Consider the following 13,467-nt stretch of genomic DNA (forward strand, 5'->3'; position numbering starts at 1 on the left):
ATATATATATATATATATATATATATATATATATATATATATATATATATATATATATTGTGTGTGTGTGTGTATAATGTGAAACAAGAACTACTGACACACAGGTGTTGCACTGATGCATCTTGAATGAAGTAGTTCAGACCTGGGCTTTAACTTGGTGTGCATTTTTCCATTGGCTGGGTTAATTTGGGAGTGGGAGTAGCTTTCAGTACAGGATTTGAAATGTTGGTGCATGGAGGGCTGTTGTCACTGCTGTTGTAAGCAGAGGGTCTTTGAGAGTGTGTGTGTGTGTGTGAGATGTACCTGCCTACTGACTTCCAGTCCCCTGTAGTGATTGTTTACAGTCAAATAAGAAGGTGAATTTATACAATGCCTCTTGCTGTTTTTGAATGATCAAATGAGTATTGGCATTTTTATCTTTTCTTTTTACATATTGTAACATGACTGTATTCTATTTATAAAATTGGTGGTGGGGGTTTGGGGTGTTTTACTTTAACATGTATAAGTTTCTAATGGTGCTTTTTATATGATCCACTTTGGACACTCATGTCAATCTCTGATCATTCAAATTGATGTGCCTTACAGTAATATGCAGGAAATTGGTCATGGTTATTGAAAGGAGATCTTTACTAGCTGCTAGTCTGATTTGGACAGTGATGCACTTGCTGGACTTGTAAATCTTCCACTTAAGTGTGTAGCCACTTTAGATGGCTTTGCCTCCCCCCCCCCTCCCCCGCTGACCAAAACCAGTCAAATGGAGATGCTAAGGTATTTGACCTGCAGTGGCTGCATCGGATGGAAAACTTGAATGTTTGCATTCCAAACACTAAGCTTGGATAATGGTGTGCCTTTTTGTTGTTAAATTAATGTATGTTGTTAAAATGACCAATTTATAAAGTGTTTCAAATAAAGATGTGACTTTTAATATGGTACTAGATTGTAGTATTGGCTTTCTTCTCCAATTCCTAACAGTAGTTGGGCCAGCAGATGATGGAACATTACAGTATTTTCTATTGGTCAGAATCAACCAAATGTATCAGCAGAAGATTCTTAAGTCATTAATTTTTCAAATCATGAGAAACATTTTCACTTTAGGTGAATTTTAAAATCCTGAATTGGGCACATTTGCTTAACTTCACAAATGGATACCTTGAGGAATATGATATTGGCATGTAAGAGCATATTTGAATAATTTAGACAGGTCAGAAGTTAAGATCCAAAATGTAGATATCAAGACTCCTGTAGGTATTTTAAGTTACATTTGAGTAATGTATGCACTTTCAAGTCAACTTGTTTGAAGAAAATGTAGTCAGTTACAATCTGAGTGGTAGTTTTCTATTTTGAAGTGCTTATCCTTGTATTTTAGTGTCTGTAGTTTTAGTAACTTCCTTGAGATGGAAACTACAGAAGGCTCATAGCTTATTGTACTCTGACTATAATAGATCACAGCCATGACAGGTCAACCTCCTGCTGGAGGCTTTTCACATTTGGTTAAGGAAGGGTGCTTGCCATTTTTCTACAGTGTGAATATCCCTGAGAAAATGGTTCTGAGACTTTGGTATTGGGACATGTTCTGGCAAATCAAATGGAATCTGAGTGATGGACCATGGAATATAAAAATATCAAATAATCCATGATCAATGTGTCTGAATTTAAAACCCATGTCACTATCAAAGAACAAAGTGCTCACAAGCTAATTTAGGCTTTAGAACACAAGAAACCCATCACTAAATACATAATAGCTTCTTGTGACCAATATATTTTAAATCAATTTATATTTGTTAGATGAATATATGTAATTTGAAAAATTATCCATTTTACCGTATGTCTGTCTGTTCCAACACTACATGGGAACCATTGGGGAGATAGTCGTTGAGTTATGCCGGACATATTATTTGGACACACTGACTCTCTTAGAACGCTACACGGCTACCGATATAGCTAGGTAGAATAGATTAGATATGTCTGTACATGTTCGGTCAGTAAAATGTGATCTCGAAACTTTGCCAACCTTTGATAAAACATTAAACTGTTTATATCAGCCATGTTAGCTATATTAAAAAGTCTGGTTTTGGGTTTGGATACATTTAACTCTTAATTAGCTAGCCTAGCTAAATTAGCTGACCTAGCATAGCTGGCTAGCGAAGTCCACCGACGTGTTTCAGTTTGCTTTAGACTTTCTGCTAAACTATAGCCGCACTGTGTGCATATGAATAAATTAACTTCCTACCTTCTCTGTGTAATTGCCAGTTTATTCAGTAACGATGAAACAGCGGAGACTAGGTTTCATTTACATAGCCTCCTGCTCTAGCTAGGTTAGCTAACTGCATAACTTGCATTTCGGTACACCTGAAGGTGGCAGCAAGGTCTGTGAAATAGCCTGTCACCCTCTAGGATTGGAGGGCAATCTGTAAAATATTACTTTTGACACATCTCTTTCAGGTTTAGTTCAACTTTATGGGTGATAAACGTCAGAGAGCGAGAGTGCAGGGTTCCTGGGCAAAACCGTTGCCCAAACCAGCACGCCCTACAGGTAGGCAAGGACCTAAGACTATTTTAGTCTATAAACTGGTCCTGAAATTGTGCTACCTAATTGGGTTTAAAAATTAATGTATATATCATATTCGTGTTTGTAATGTCGCATTAAATGTCACGACCACATTTGGGTTTATTTTCAACTATAAACACTGAAATCGTGCACTTGGTTTTACTAATGCATGGTTGATGCAATCATAACAATGTTTCAGTGTCAGGTGGGCAGCCAGTGACTGGGCCATGGAACACTGGACCAAGAACATTTGAGTTCCATCAACCAACTAATGTAAGTGCCAACTAATGTTCTGTGTCTTGAGGGCCACGTTGGCAAGGTCTTTCCCCTGTACATCTGTTCATATTTATTCCAGCCCATTAGAGTGATACCTGAGGACAAGACAATAGAGTGAGTGGCCTTAATTTTCTTACTGAAAAACACAGAATTAGTTTCAGTACAAAGCTAATGTTAGTATAGTATAATTCTATCTAAATTATGCTTACATTAATTAAATGCATTAATTAATTAAAAGTGCTATTTCCCCTATTCTCAGAGAGGCTGGGGTCTATGAGATCAGCCAGGGTCCCACAGGAGTGTCCAGGTAGCTATGACTAGATAACCATTCACATATTTCCGCTGAAAATTGATTCTGCCTCTTAGGTGAGCTCTCTTATAACAGAAACACATTTTTACATTAATGAGCAATGTGTGACCAGTGACACAGGAGATCATATAAGTGTGTGTTTTTCCGGGTGCCGCTTGCTAGAGTGTGTGCTGCATTGGCTGAGTTGAGTAACATCTAAGCAGCCGCTGCAATATAGTTTTGCTGTAGCCACAGTCTTGATGTCTCATCAGAGGTCCAGGTATTTCTGGAAGAAAATCCACCCCTACGGACCCTGTTATTTGTGTTCCTCCCAGACTCCGGCTGTTACCCAGGTTTCTGACCATGGAGGAAGCTGACTGGATGTTGGCAACACTGCTGGCTGAGCTGCCGTGGTCACAGAAGACCAATTATGGCATGATGGGTGAGCGCTAACAAATAAAGTTGTGCCAGCTGGTAGGAAAGAAGACATTTACTCTTAGTGTGTTAAATTTGAAAGTTAAGCTCAGATTCTATATGGCCAAATGCAAAATTAAAAGAAGTGACAAGTAAGGAGGGTGTATGTGTGTGTGTGTTTGTTTGTGTGTTCATGATGACTCACTTTTTCCAGTCCCTCTTCCTCTCTAAACTGGCAGACCTGCTACTGCCTCCAGCACTTTGGATGATCCTTTCCAGAAGTGGCAGCATGTTAAAAAGGCTTAAATATACCAAAAGAATAAATATTTTCTTTGGACAAGCAATACAAAGTTTAATTGAAGCCTAAATGAAGCCCCTTTTTGGCAAAACACACTTTTGTTCTGCAAATCACTTTGATTTATTGCCATATTTGGAACAAGCTGGAAAAAAAAAATGTTAAAAATAAATCTTGGGAACTGGCATAGACTTGCAACTCCTTATAAAGGAAATTAAATAAAGTGCATTACGGTTAAACTTACAGATAAGAGAAACCAGATAAATGTGTGTGTGCATATGTGTTGCGTACAAATATGAATTCTCTTGCTTGTCGACCATAGGCATGAGAAGATGAGTATAAATTACTAAGCACTGTATATTGCCTAAATATTGCCTTGCTTAGGGGGAGCATACGAGGAACCCAGGTTGACTTGTTGGTACGGAGAACTGCCTTACACGTATTCTCACTCCACATTGCAAGCTAACCCTCAGGTTTCAGATACTTTCTCTTTATACATACAATTCTTAAAACACCTTGTATAAATAGGATTTAACATAAATGTAAACACCCCCATATGAATGTATTGTGCATTATTACCGTTTTTACTGATTTTATTGTTTCTTACTTGTGTTGAGGTAATAAAAAATTTTGTCACAATGTTTGAAATTGAAAAAATTATCTAGCTTTATGTGTTTCTGTTGCCTTCTCCCATGTTCACTTTCTCCCTTTTCACACAACCGGACAACTTTTCTTGCTCCTATAGTGGCATCCTGTCCTCACAACGCTGCGTCAGACCGTTGAGCGTGAGACCTCTCACACCTTTAACTCGTTACTATGTAACTTGTACCGTGATGGGAAGGACAGCATTGCTTGGCACAGTGATGACGAGTCCTCTTTGGGCCCTCACCCCACCATTGCCTCTCTCAGTCTGGGGGACACACGAGTCTTTAGCCTCCGGAAGAAACCTCCTCCAGTGAGTCGACTGCTTTGGTATTGTTTACAGCACTGGACTTCATAAGCAACAGAGTAAAGGCTGGCTTAAATCTTTGAGTGGTCCTTTATTGGTGCATGTGTACTTATGTATTACATATAAATAGTTTGTTTGTTTTTTTTAGGAGGAGAATGGAGACTACAAATATGTAGAGAAACTGAGGGTACCAATGAGTCATGGGACACTCCTAGTAATGGAAGGATGCACTCAAGATGACTGGCAGGTATACACCTTCTTATAGCACTGTTAAAAAAAAAACTTTAAGAAATCTTGCTCATTGATTATGAGGGAAGGAAGTGCTTCACTTTCATTTCACATTTTCATCATGGACACCTCGGTAATGAAAATTTGATGAAGCAGATAAGACAGACAGGAGCAACATGTATCTGCAGCCTCTGTAGTCTGCAAACACAGATACTTTATTAATTGTTAAAAGTGAAGGAAATTGCCAGAACAGAAATGAAGAAAAGAAGCTGAAAGTACCAATTAGATTTACTATTGTAGACACCGAACATCTTGTTAACTGGATTTGGAAGTCAGGAAGAAGACCTTGGTACATACTGTGCAGAGATCTGCAGTGTCCTTAAGGTTTAGGTTGAAGAAAAAACATCAAAAAGAAAAATGAGCATGTCGCAATGGTACCAGTTCTGTCCAGAGCTTAAGATTTGAGCCTTGCGCTAAGGAGGCGGTAGGGTGATGAGAGGGCCCTGTGTTGTCAACTTGCCAGCTAAATGCTAAAAGTCTGTAGGAGGTTATTCACCTCTGCTGTAGAGTTGCTGTTGGATGCTGGCACGGAGACCAACTATAGGCCTGCTTACAGAGTATAAAGTGGGGGGGGGGAGAAAGGTCAAAGAGTTTTATGGTAACAACTGAGACTGTCTCAATTTGATCTTGGAATGTGTCTGAAAGCAGCTGTGGGAACTTTATTACTTAGACACAAGTGTGCTTTGAAATATGCACTAAATATTTATAGATGTAGGGAAACATTGCATAACTGCATACTGGTACCCTTTCTTGATGGAGCTTTTCTTTATATATGGATCCCCAGAGACTCAGGTTGCTCTAAAATTCCTCACTGAAATATGTATCATACTGATCCAAACTGGGCATGGAGGACGTGAGCATAGAGGGCCACAACACGATCACGTCACAAAGCACATGCACAGTAAAACAGGCATTTGTCTATATTCATGTGATTGGTTGGAAAGCAGAAGCACTGAGCCTTGAGTTTATTTGAACAACTTTTCAAAAAAACATCTCAAATCTTTTGGATGTGTTCCAAAAGACTGCTTATGGTGCAACTGTCTTTTTTTTCACTCAAGCTTATTTAAGGCTCTTATGAGTTTCACTTTTCCTGTAAATTTCAAACAGCATCAGGTGGCGAAGGAATACCATGACCGAGGCCCTAGGATAAACCTGACCTTCCGTACAACCTACCCAGAACCAGAACAGCCGTCCAACAGATGACAGATAACCATGAAGAAGACGGGCTAGAGGAGAAGTGGAGAGTTGGAAGCAATCAGCAACAGAGGCAGGGAATGAAACTGATAAAGGAATTTGGTCTTTCTCGAACACTTGCAGAACATCAACAAAATAATGATGGATTGCGTTGTCGTGTTCACCAAATAAGGAAACAGACTCTGCTGCAACATAATATCTTACATAGTGAAGTAGCCCTTTTCGGTGGTGGTCATACTGTTCTGCAAAATGATCTTTGAAGATATTAAATGATTACTTAAACATAACGTCTACTTATTGGGTTTTAAGATGTTATTTGAAACAAACAAAATTTTTGTTTAAACGATTTTTCTGTTCAACTGAGTGACTTATAATAATGTAGCCAAATGTATGTTAATTTGCACCTCCTAAGTAAGCATTTTTTGTTTTTTGCTTAAGATGCTACAAAGTTTCTAAAGGCATTTTGTTCAGTGTAGGTAACAACCTTTGTTATTGCTTCTAATAGTTTTAGTATTACAAGAGAATTACAAGGCCCACAAGCACATGTTAAAAGGTACAAAAATGTTCAGTATTGACCCAGACAGTTGTTCATACTTTGGTTACAGACACAGCTCTTATGCATGCACACTTGGAGGCAGTTCTTTGTATGTGGGCAAACTGCTCTTTTATGCAATGAGTGCAGTTCATGTGCAGTTTGAAGCTGGGTTAGGATCTGAATGGATATCTGTGCTTTCAAACACATCTTATGCTGGATTGGTTTTCCAGACATTTATGCTCTCTATGAAAACAAAGGTGACTTGCTCATTTATCATTTGCTCATGTCCTGCACACACATTTTCAGATGTGCTTCTGTTTTAAAGGTTAACAAAGCTGAATGTATACAAAGGTCTTATGATGCTCATTGTACTCAGTGACCCTTTGATTTAAGGAAAGTGTTGCTATTATTTAACTGCATATGTAATCTAGACTGATTTATACTACTAGCTATTAGTATAGCCTCAGTGCTTTGGAAAATTGTAACCTCAAGATTTTAACCAAGGACCTTTATCACAGCTTGTACCTGTTACGAGAGAATAAATCCCTCGTTGCTTGCTGTGATCTACTTGTAGTGATTTGTTACAGAAGTTTAATTAAAGCTACACTGTGTACCTTAATACTTCACAGGCTTTGCCTTGGGCCACTTGTGAGAACCAATAAAAACCGAGCCGTGTTTGGAAAGTCAGGCTCTTGCTGCGTCTGTGCTGGAATGCAATAGCTCATTCTGTTTACTGTAATGGGTTCAGTGGGCCTAACCTTTTACTGACGCAACTCATGATGTGTGAGAGAGGGAAAGGGAACACATTTGCTTTTCAAGTTTTTCAGAGGATACTTTTATTTGTACATTTGGCAAAAACAATGTCTCCTGTGACTGGCATGTCTTTTGAGTATAGTCCAGTCCAATCCTTCCAATGTCATGCCCCTGTTCCCAAATCTCTTATGGTAAGTCACTGAAAAAATGTGCGCCAGTAAATGTACTCACGATAACTCTGGATATGCTTTGTTAGCCATGTCTACATATTAGTTGTCCATGTCTGCTTCAATGCTGGAAAATGGTTCCCCTCTGAGTCCAACTGGCTGACTCTGCTTTCAGTTGTTGCATAAGAACCAGGCGACTTGTGTTTCCACTCACCCCACCACCTTGCTCCATTAGTACCATGTAGGCTAGAACCAAAGCACTAACTTCAGCTGCCTGAGATACCTATCCAAACAGAAAGCTCTCTGTTATCAATGCCATGTCAACATTCTCCCCTCCTATATCAGATAGGTGTAGCTGGCCTGTTTTTCAGTGTGTTGAGATATTTTGATGTATTATCAGATCTGCGTGAACTTGGTCATGTTTTGAGTAATGTGAATGGGAATAGACATAGTAGACATAGCGGACCTGTGTGCATTTTCCAAACCAACACCACCCCAAATATACCTACACCCACAGTAGTAGCAGGCTTCAGTCATCCATCTGTGAGGGCAGTACTCCAGCCCTCATTAGCTCTCAAATTCAAAACAGTTCACCATGTGTGTTCTGTTTAGTGCTTAGGACACTGCCACCACTGTTCTTTCGTTTGACTTTCATATGTCAAATAATGAATATTTGCTGTTTTTCTTTATCACTTTCTTTACATTGTAGTCCATGTTTTTGAGTAAAATGTGTCATTAGAACATCTACTTCATTTGAATGAAATTGCTTGTGAATGTCAACTCAAATGGACTCCGTTTCAAATCTCAGCAAGAATACTTATGTTGAAGGCTGTTTGAGGCAGGCATGTGACCTCAACACCTGTGTGACATAATAAACAAAATTGTGCAACCTACCTCTATGTCCTTACTCAGTTCTGACACACTCTAGCCCAACCGAGCAGAAGATATGAATTGAGCCCTCTTGCTAATTAAGACAAGGACATTGATGCCTTAAAGAATAACCCAGATACTGTCAAATATGACTTTAAAAGCAGTCAAAAGCTGATATATCCATTCTTTATTTTGTTTCTCATTTCAAAGTGTAACTCATGAGTTGACAACCCTTTAAGAGGCTGAAAAGGAAGCAAGTCTGATGGTCTTAATGAATTACCAGCTGTTACTGCTGCTGGCTGTGGTCAAGCAGGTAAGTCATAGATAAAATTAGTCTTTGCTTCTCTCCATACAGACATATACAGGTCCCTTTAGAAAAAAGCCACTGTATTACCCAGGTTACTGTTGCAAAGGTCTCTAAACAGCTTGAGTGAAATCTGGAAAAATTAGAGAGGCTGTTAGAGACTTTGCTGCCTGAACCTGTTTCATATCCCATCTCTTATCTGATATCCCGTCTCCTGTCTGGTATCCCATCTTGCAACAGCATGCTGATCTCGACAGGCAACAGGGATAGGGCATAAATCAGGTTTACTACACATTCACCAGATACACGGTCTGAAGAGCACCCCTGCGCCTGTATCACATGATGTTACTGGACATATATTGTCTAGAGGAGTATTTGCTGGATGCGATAAGTGAGTGCCTTCCCTTCCAAAAATAGCATGAGTCATAGTAAATCAGCAACTCATACTTACCCCTTGGCCTTTGGAGTATGAGCAACAGGAATATGTGGGCGGGGAGGGTGGGTGTACCCTAGTGTGATATCCCCTTTGCTTTTTAGGGTTAATCTTAAGGGGACGTGACAGAAAAAGCGTGGTTGTAGTGCCTTACGTCACCCTGCCCCTCTTCTGCTCTGACGTTGACTAGTACACCTCTGGGCTGAGGATTCATGTACATGCTCCATGGCTGATGGTCTTGTAAGAGGTAATTATAGTCCTAAAGACAGATCTGGGCACAAAGCAGAGAGAAAGAGAGTGAGAATGATAACAGATACACTTGTTAGGTACATGACATAGTAGGTCGGGATCATGTGTTTCGTGTATGTGCTGCCATGACAACCACCCACAGTTTATACCACATTTACAGTGCCTTGCAATGCCCTTACAAAGCATCTGAATCAACTGAATTACAAATGACAGCACAAATTAAGATTTTGTGCTGTCATATTTTCATATTTTATTTTAAAAGACTGACCCTCAAATTTAATTTGTTAAAGCAGTATTGATATTATGTAAGAGAATATTCCATGACAAAAAGCAATAAATCAAAAAGTCTGTTTGCATAAGTACTCAAACCATGTGCTGTGGAGGCTCCAACTGATGAAAGATATTGCCATAGTGAGGACATAACTGCTTTACAATCTGCCTAATCGTTAATCACGAATCTCTGCTAATCATTAAAAGAATCACCGTTTCTAGATAAAAGTCCCCCATAACTTTTGTCAGACTGAAAAACTGAAGGAAAGCTGTGAAAACAAAGAACAAGGAGCGTTCTAAGGAAATTAGAGATGAAGTTATAGACATACACAAGATAGGGAAAGGCTACAAAATAACATCCAAGTGTTTGGATATTCCTGTGAGCACTGTTGGATAAACTGTGAGGAAATAGGAGCTGCATGACCCAGGCACTGCTTTGACAAGACCATCCCTCAAAACTCAGCATCGTGCAAGAAAGGGACTTGTGAGGAAAAACACGGAGCGGCCAACAATCAGTTTAAAGGAGCTACAGAGTTCAATCTATGACTAGCATGAAAATGTACTAGTCAACTATACCAAGAGCTCTGTATACAGCTGACCTATATGAAAGAAGCCATTACATCTTACACTGGAATCCATAAAATTAATGTTAAAAAGTGAGGAAATTTTAAAAGCACAAAAAGGTATTCATAGCGCCGAGCTTGAAAGTAAACAATGTGGAGTTTTATTCCCAACCTATGCTGAATGGGTGAACTGCTGAGTACGCAGTTGAAGTTAATAAGACAACGATACAGCAGCTGCACGCACACACATGTGCATCTTTTGCACTGTGCAGTTTATGTGTCTTTGTAATATCTTAATGTGTGTGGTCATGTTAGTACCATGGTGTCCACATCTGGTTCACTGCCACTTTAGTAGAATTTCTTTATCATAATGTAAAATAATGGTCAATCTCTGTAGTCATCATGTCTGTTATGTGGTGTGTCTTGTTCTTACCCACCCCCACCCCCGCAGCTGTAGCAAGCATTTATTTAAGGGGTCTTATTCAAGGGAGTGGTATGGTAGCCGGAACCATGACTACTCCCAGGGAGGGAGGAGCCTGCAGAGAGTGGGGAGATTTAGAGGGTGTAAGCAGCTATAAAAGCCTGAGCTGGATTCATCTCTGACACAGAACCAAGCCACATACTGAGATCCTGGCAGGAGAAAGCAGGAGACCGACTCTGAAAAAATTGCACTGCATTGGTGAGCGAGTCGCAGAGTCTGAGGACTTCTGATAGCCAAGTGATTAGCGCGCCAGAGGGGAGGCTTTAGTGGATTGAAAATCACCGCACCAGGACATCAGGTGTCGGAGGGCGTGTTGCGATTCGGGAGAGCTGTGAGCTGCGAATAGACGTGAACTCCAGCAGGCAAAGGAGAGAGAAACAGAGAAAGTCAGCTCTGGAATCTCTGTTAAGGCGCGAAAAGGGGAGCGAAGGAGCTGCCACGTCCAGCTCACCTCACAGAGTGAACACCCAGCGCTTTCCGTGCCAACCCATGGCTGTGCGTCCCATGGACACCGCCAGCTTCCCCATGCTTCCAGCCCACCTCATGGCTTCTGCGATGGAGGAGTTCCCACAGCACTTACCTGTCCCCAAGGGCCCAGCTCGAGGCCGCAGCCGGCCCCGGCGGCCGCGGGAGGCCAGGTTCAAGACTCAGCCGGTGACGTTCGCTGAGATTGCAGAGGTGGAGGAGGAAGGGGTTTCGCCGTTGGAGGAGGAGAGAGCAAGGCGGTCCTTTCTGCAGTCTCTGGAGAGCCTGAGGAGAAGCACACAGACCTTGCACCACGCGGGACCGAGGACCAGCACACCCACACAGGCTAGCTTGGACTCAAGCGACTCAGACTCAGCCCAATGACTGGGAAAGAGAGAAAGTGGGAGAGAATAGAAGCAGGTGATTTGTTTTCTGTGTGTTTTGTAAGGCTGACTTACTGAACTGGACTCCAGTGTGCTAATCATGTTGCACAGACCTGTCTTGAAACATACTTGCAGCTATAACATAGTTGTGGTATATTATGTATATTATATTACTCAGTCAAGCAGTGGCCGGCTGAATTGCTTACACTCCTTAGCAGTAGCGCAAAAAAAAAAAAAAAAAAAAAAAAAAAAAAACCATAAATAAAAATCTAACTACTTAAATATTCCAAAAAAAAATCTTTATTTGCTATGTAAAACTTGAGGCCATCAAAAGTTCATTTATAATGAGCTATAAATTGTAGTTTGTTTTTTTCCATTTGGAGAGACAGAATCACGAAACTCAACTGAAAGTCCATTTCAGACAGAGAATGTCCCACTGTTTCCACTGTTTGGCTTGTAGTCCATGGATTTGTGTTGATATTTTACATTTTATCACGATCCTGCAAGAGGATCATTGGTGTCTGTAGACACCACACTCTGCATAGCAGCCTGCATAGAAAGCGCTATTTCAAAACCGAAGACGTTACTTGAGGTTTGTCATTTTATTATATTTACTAATGACCTCAGAGAGGAGCAAACTATTTTCTTTCTACATGTTTCAAATATTTATTCACATTATTTTTACCTTGTTAATAACAATTACATTAGATATGTGCTTTGCTGACATTGTGGGCTTGCAAGGTCGCAATTAGTTTCAAAGCAAAAAAAACAAAAACAAAAACAGAAAATGATGCCTTTTTACTTTGTTTTACTTTATTATCTTTCTAAAGTTATTTCATACTTACTTTAATAAATATATACAAATCTAGTGCACATCTATGCAGCTGTCCTTGTGTTTGGTATGCCTGTTATTTTTCCATATACTCTAAACAAAGTCAAGCTCAGCCATAGGATGAATCTGAAGGGGGAGGAGCATGGAGAAAAATGCCGTGAGAACAAAACAAGGAAAAGTAGGAAGAGTCAGAAAATACACACCCTGAAATAACAGTCGTATCCAAGAATTAAGCCTTTAATGCAAGTCACAGATCATCCCACATTTGGAGATTAAGGCAACATTTTTAGAATATTAGTCAGTTCAGCCTCTTGGACTCACTACTGTTTCCCTAAGTAGGCAACTGTTATGGAGATGAGTGAGATCAGTGGTCAGCCACCCTCTGGAGAGATAACATGTATTTACACAGTGCCTCAAAGACTGAAAACACATTTCAGCAGGCCTCTGCTGGAGTCTTCACCCAGAGACCGATCTGTCACTTGACTGCCTGGTGTGGATGGGAGCTAAAAATAGCATCAGTCTGCTGCCCCTTATGATCGAGTTACTTTGCAGAAAAGCATGCTTTTTCAGGCAACTAACGGGAACACTGCACTTTGACAAATGTGTGATAAAAATACAGTACAAACATGACATTCTAGTGGCACATTTTTCTGGGTTTACTTATGTAAAAAGCAGAAATGTTAATCTTAAGGAGTTACTCTAGTTTATCTTTTCACCTCTATGTGCTGATGTAGCCCTGCAACCTACTTTTTATACTGTTGCCTTGGTGATGAAGAATGATGTCTCGAAATTGTCACAGAAACAAGTGTGAGTGTTCTTCTCAAGTCAGAATGTTCTGTGGACAGCTCACACTCTTCCTCACCCTACTATACCAGTTTTTCCCTTCTTACAAACCATGAGGAACCTGTA

At 40.1% G+C, this 13,467-nt stretch overlaps 2 protein-coding genes across 3 annotated transcripts; both read left to right on the forward strand.

The window, feature by feature from the left end:
- The first annotated feature begins 1,883 nt into the window (after nt 1-1,883).
- alkbh3 (alkB homolog 3, alpha-ketoglutarate dependent dioxygenase) lies at nt 1,884-8,579 on the forward strand. 2 transcript variants are annotated; one of them, XM_027001039.2, is made up of 10 exons: nt 1,884-1,945; nt 2,443-2,533; nt 2,748-2,821; nt 2,904-2,938; nt 3,084-3,131; nt 3,449-3,555; nt 4,207-4,295; nt 4,568-4,777; nt 4,920-5,018; nt 6,167-8,579. In XM_027001039.2, exons 2-10 carry the CDS (start codon nt 2,458-2,460, stop codon nt 6,260-6,262), a joined length of 834 nt encoding a protein of 277 aa, XP_026856840.2. In that variant the 5' UTR covers nt 1,884-1,945; nt 2,443-2,457; the 3' UTR covers nt 6,263-8,579. The 2 variants fall into 2 exon arrangements, with proteins under 2 accessions (XP_026856840.2, XP_026856842.2); XM_027001041.2 differs by having other exon boundaries at nt 1,897-2,366.
- Nucleotides 8,580-10,995: 2,416 nt separating this feature from the next.
- c2h11orf96 (chromosome 2 C11orf96 homolog) lies at nt 10,996-12,605 on the forward strand. The gene has a single exon (XM_027001085.2). It carries the CDS (start codon nt 11,368-11,370, stop codon nt 11,725-11,727), a length of 360 nt encoding a protein of 119 aa, XP_026856886.1. The 5' UTR covers nt 10,996-11,367; the 3' UTR covers nt 11,728-12,605.
- Nucleotides 12,606-13,467: the final 862 nt, after the last annotated feature.

This window comes from Electrophorus electricus, chromosome 2, assembly GCF_013358815.1.
Source record: "Electrophorus electricus isolate fEleEle1 chromosome 2, fEleEle1.pri, whole genome shotgun sequence".
NCBI lineage: Eukaryota > Metazoa > Chordata > Actinopteri > Gymnotiformes > Gymnotidae > Electrophorus > Electrophorus electricus.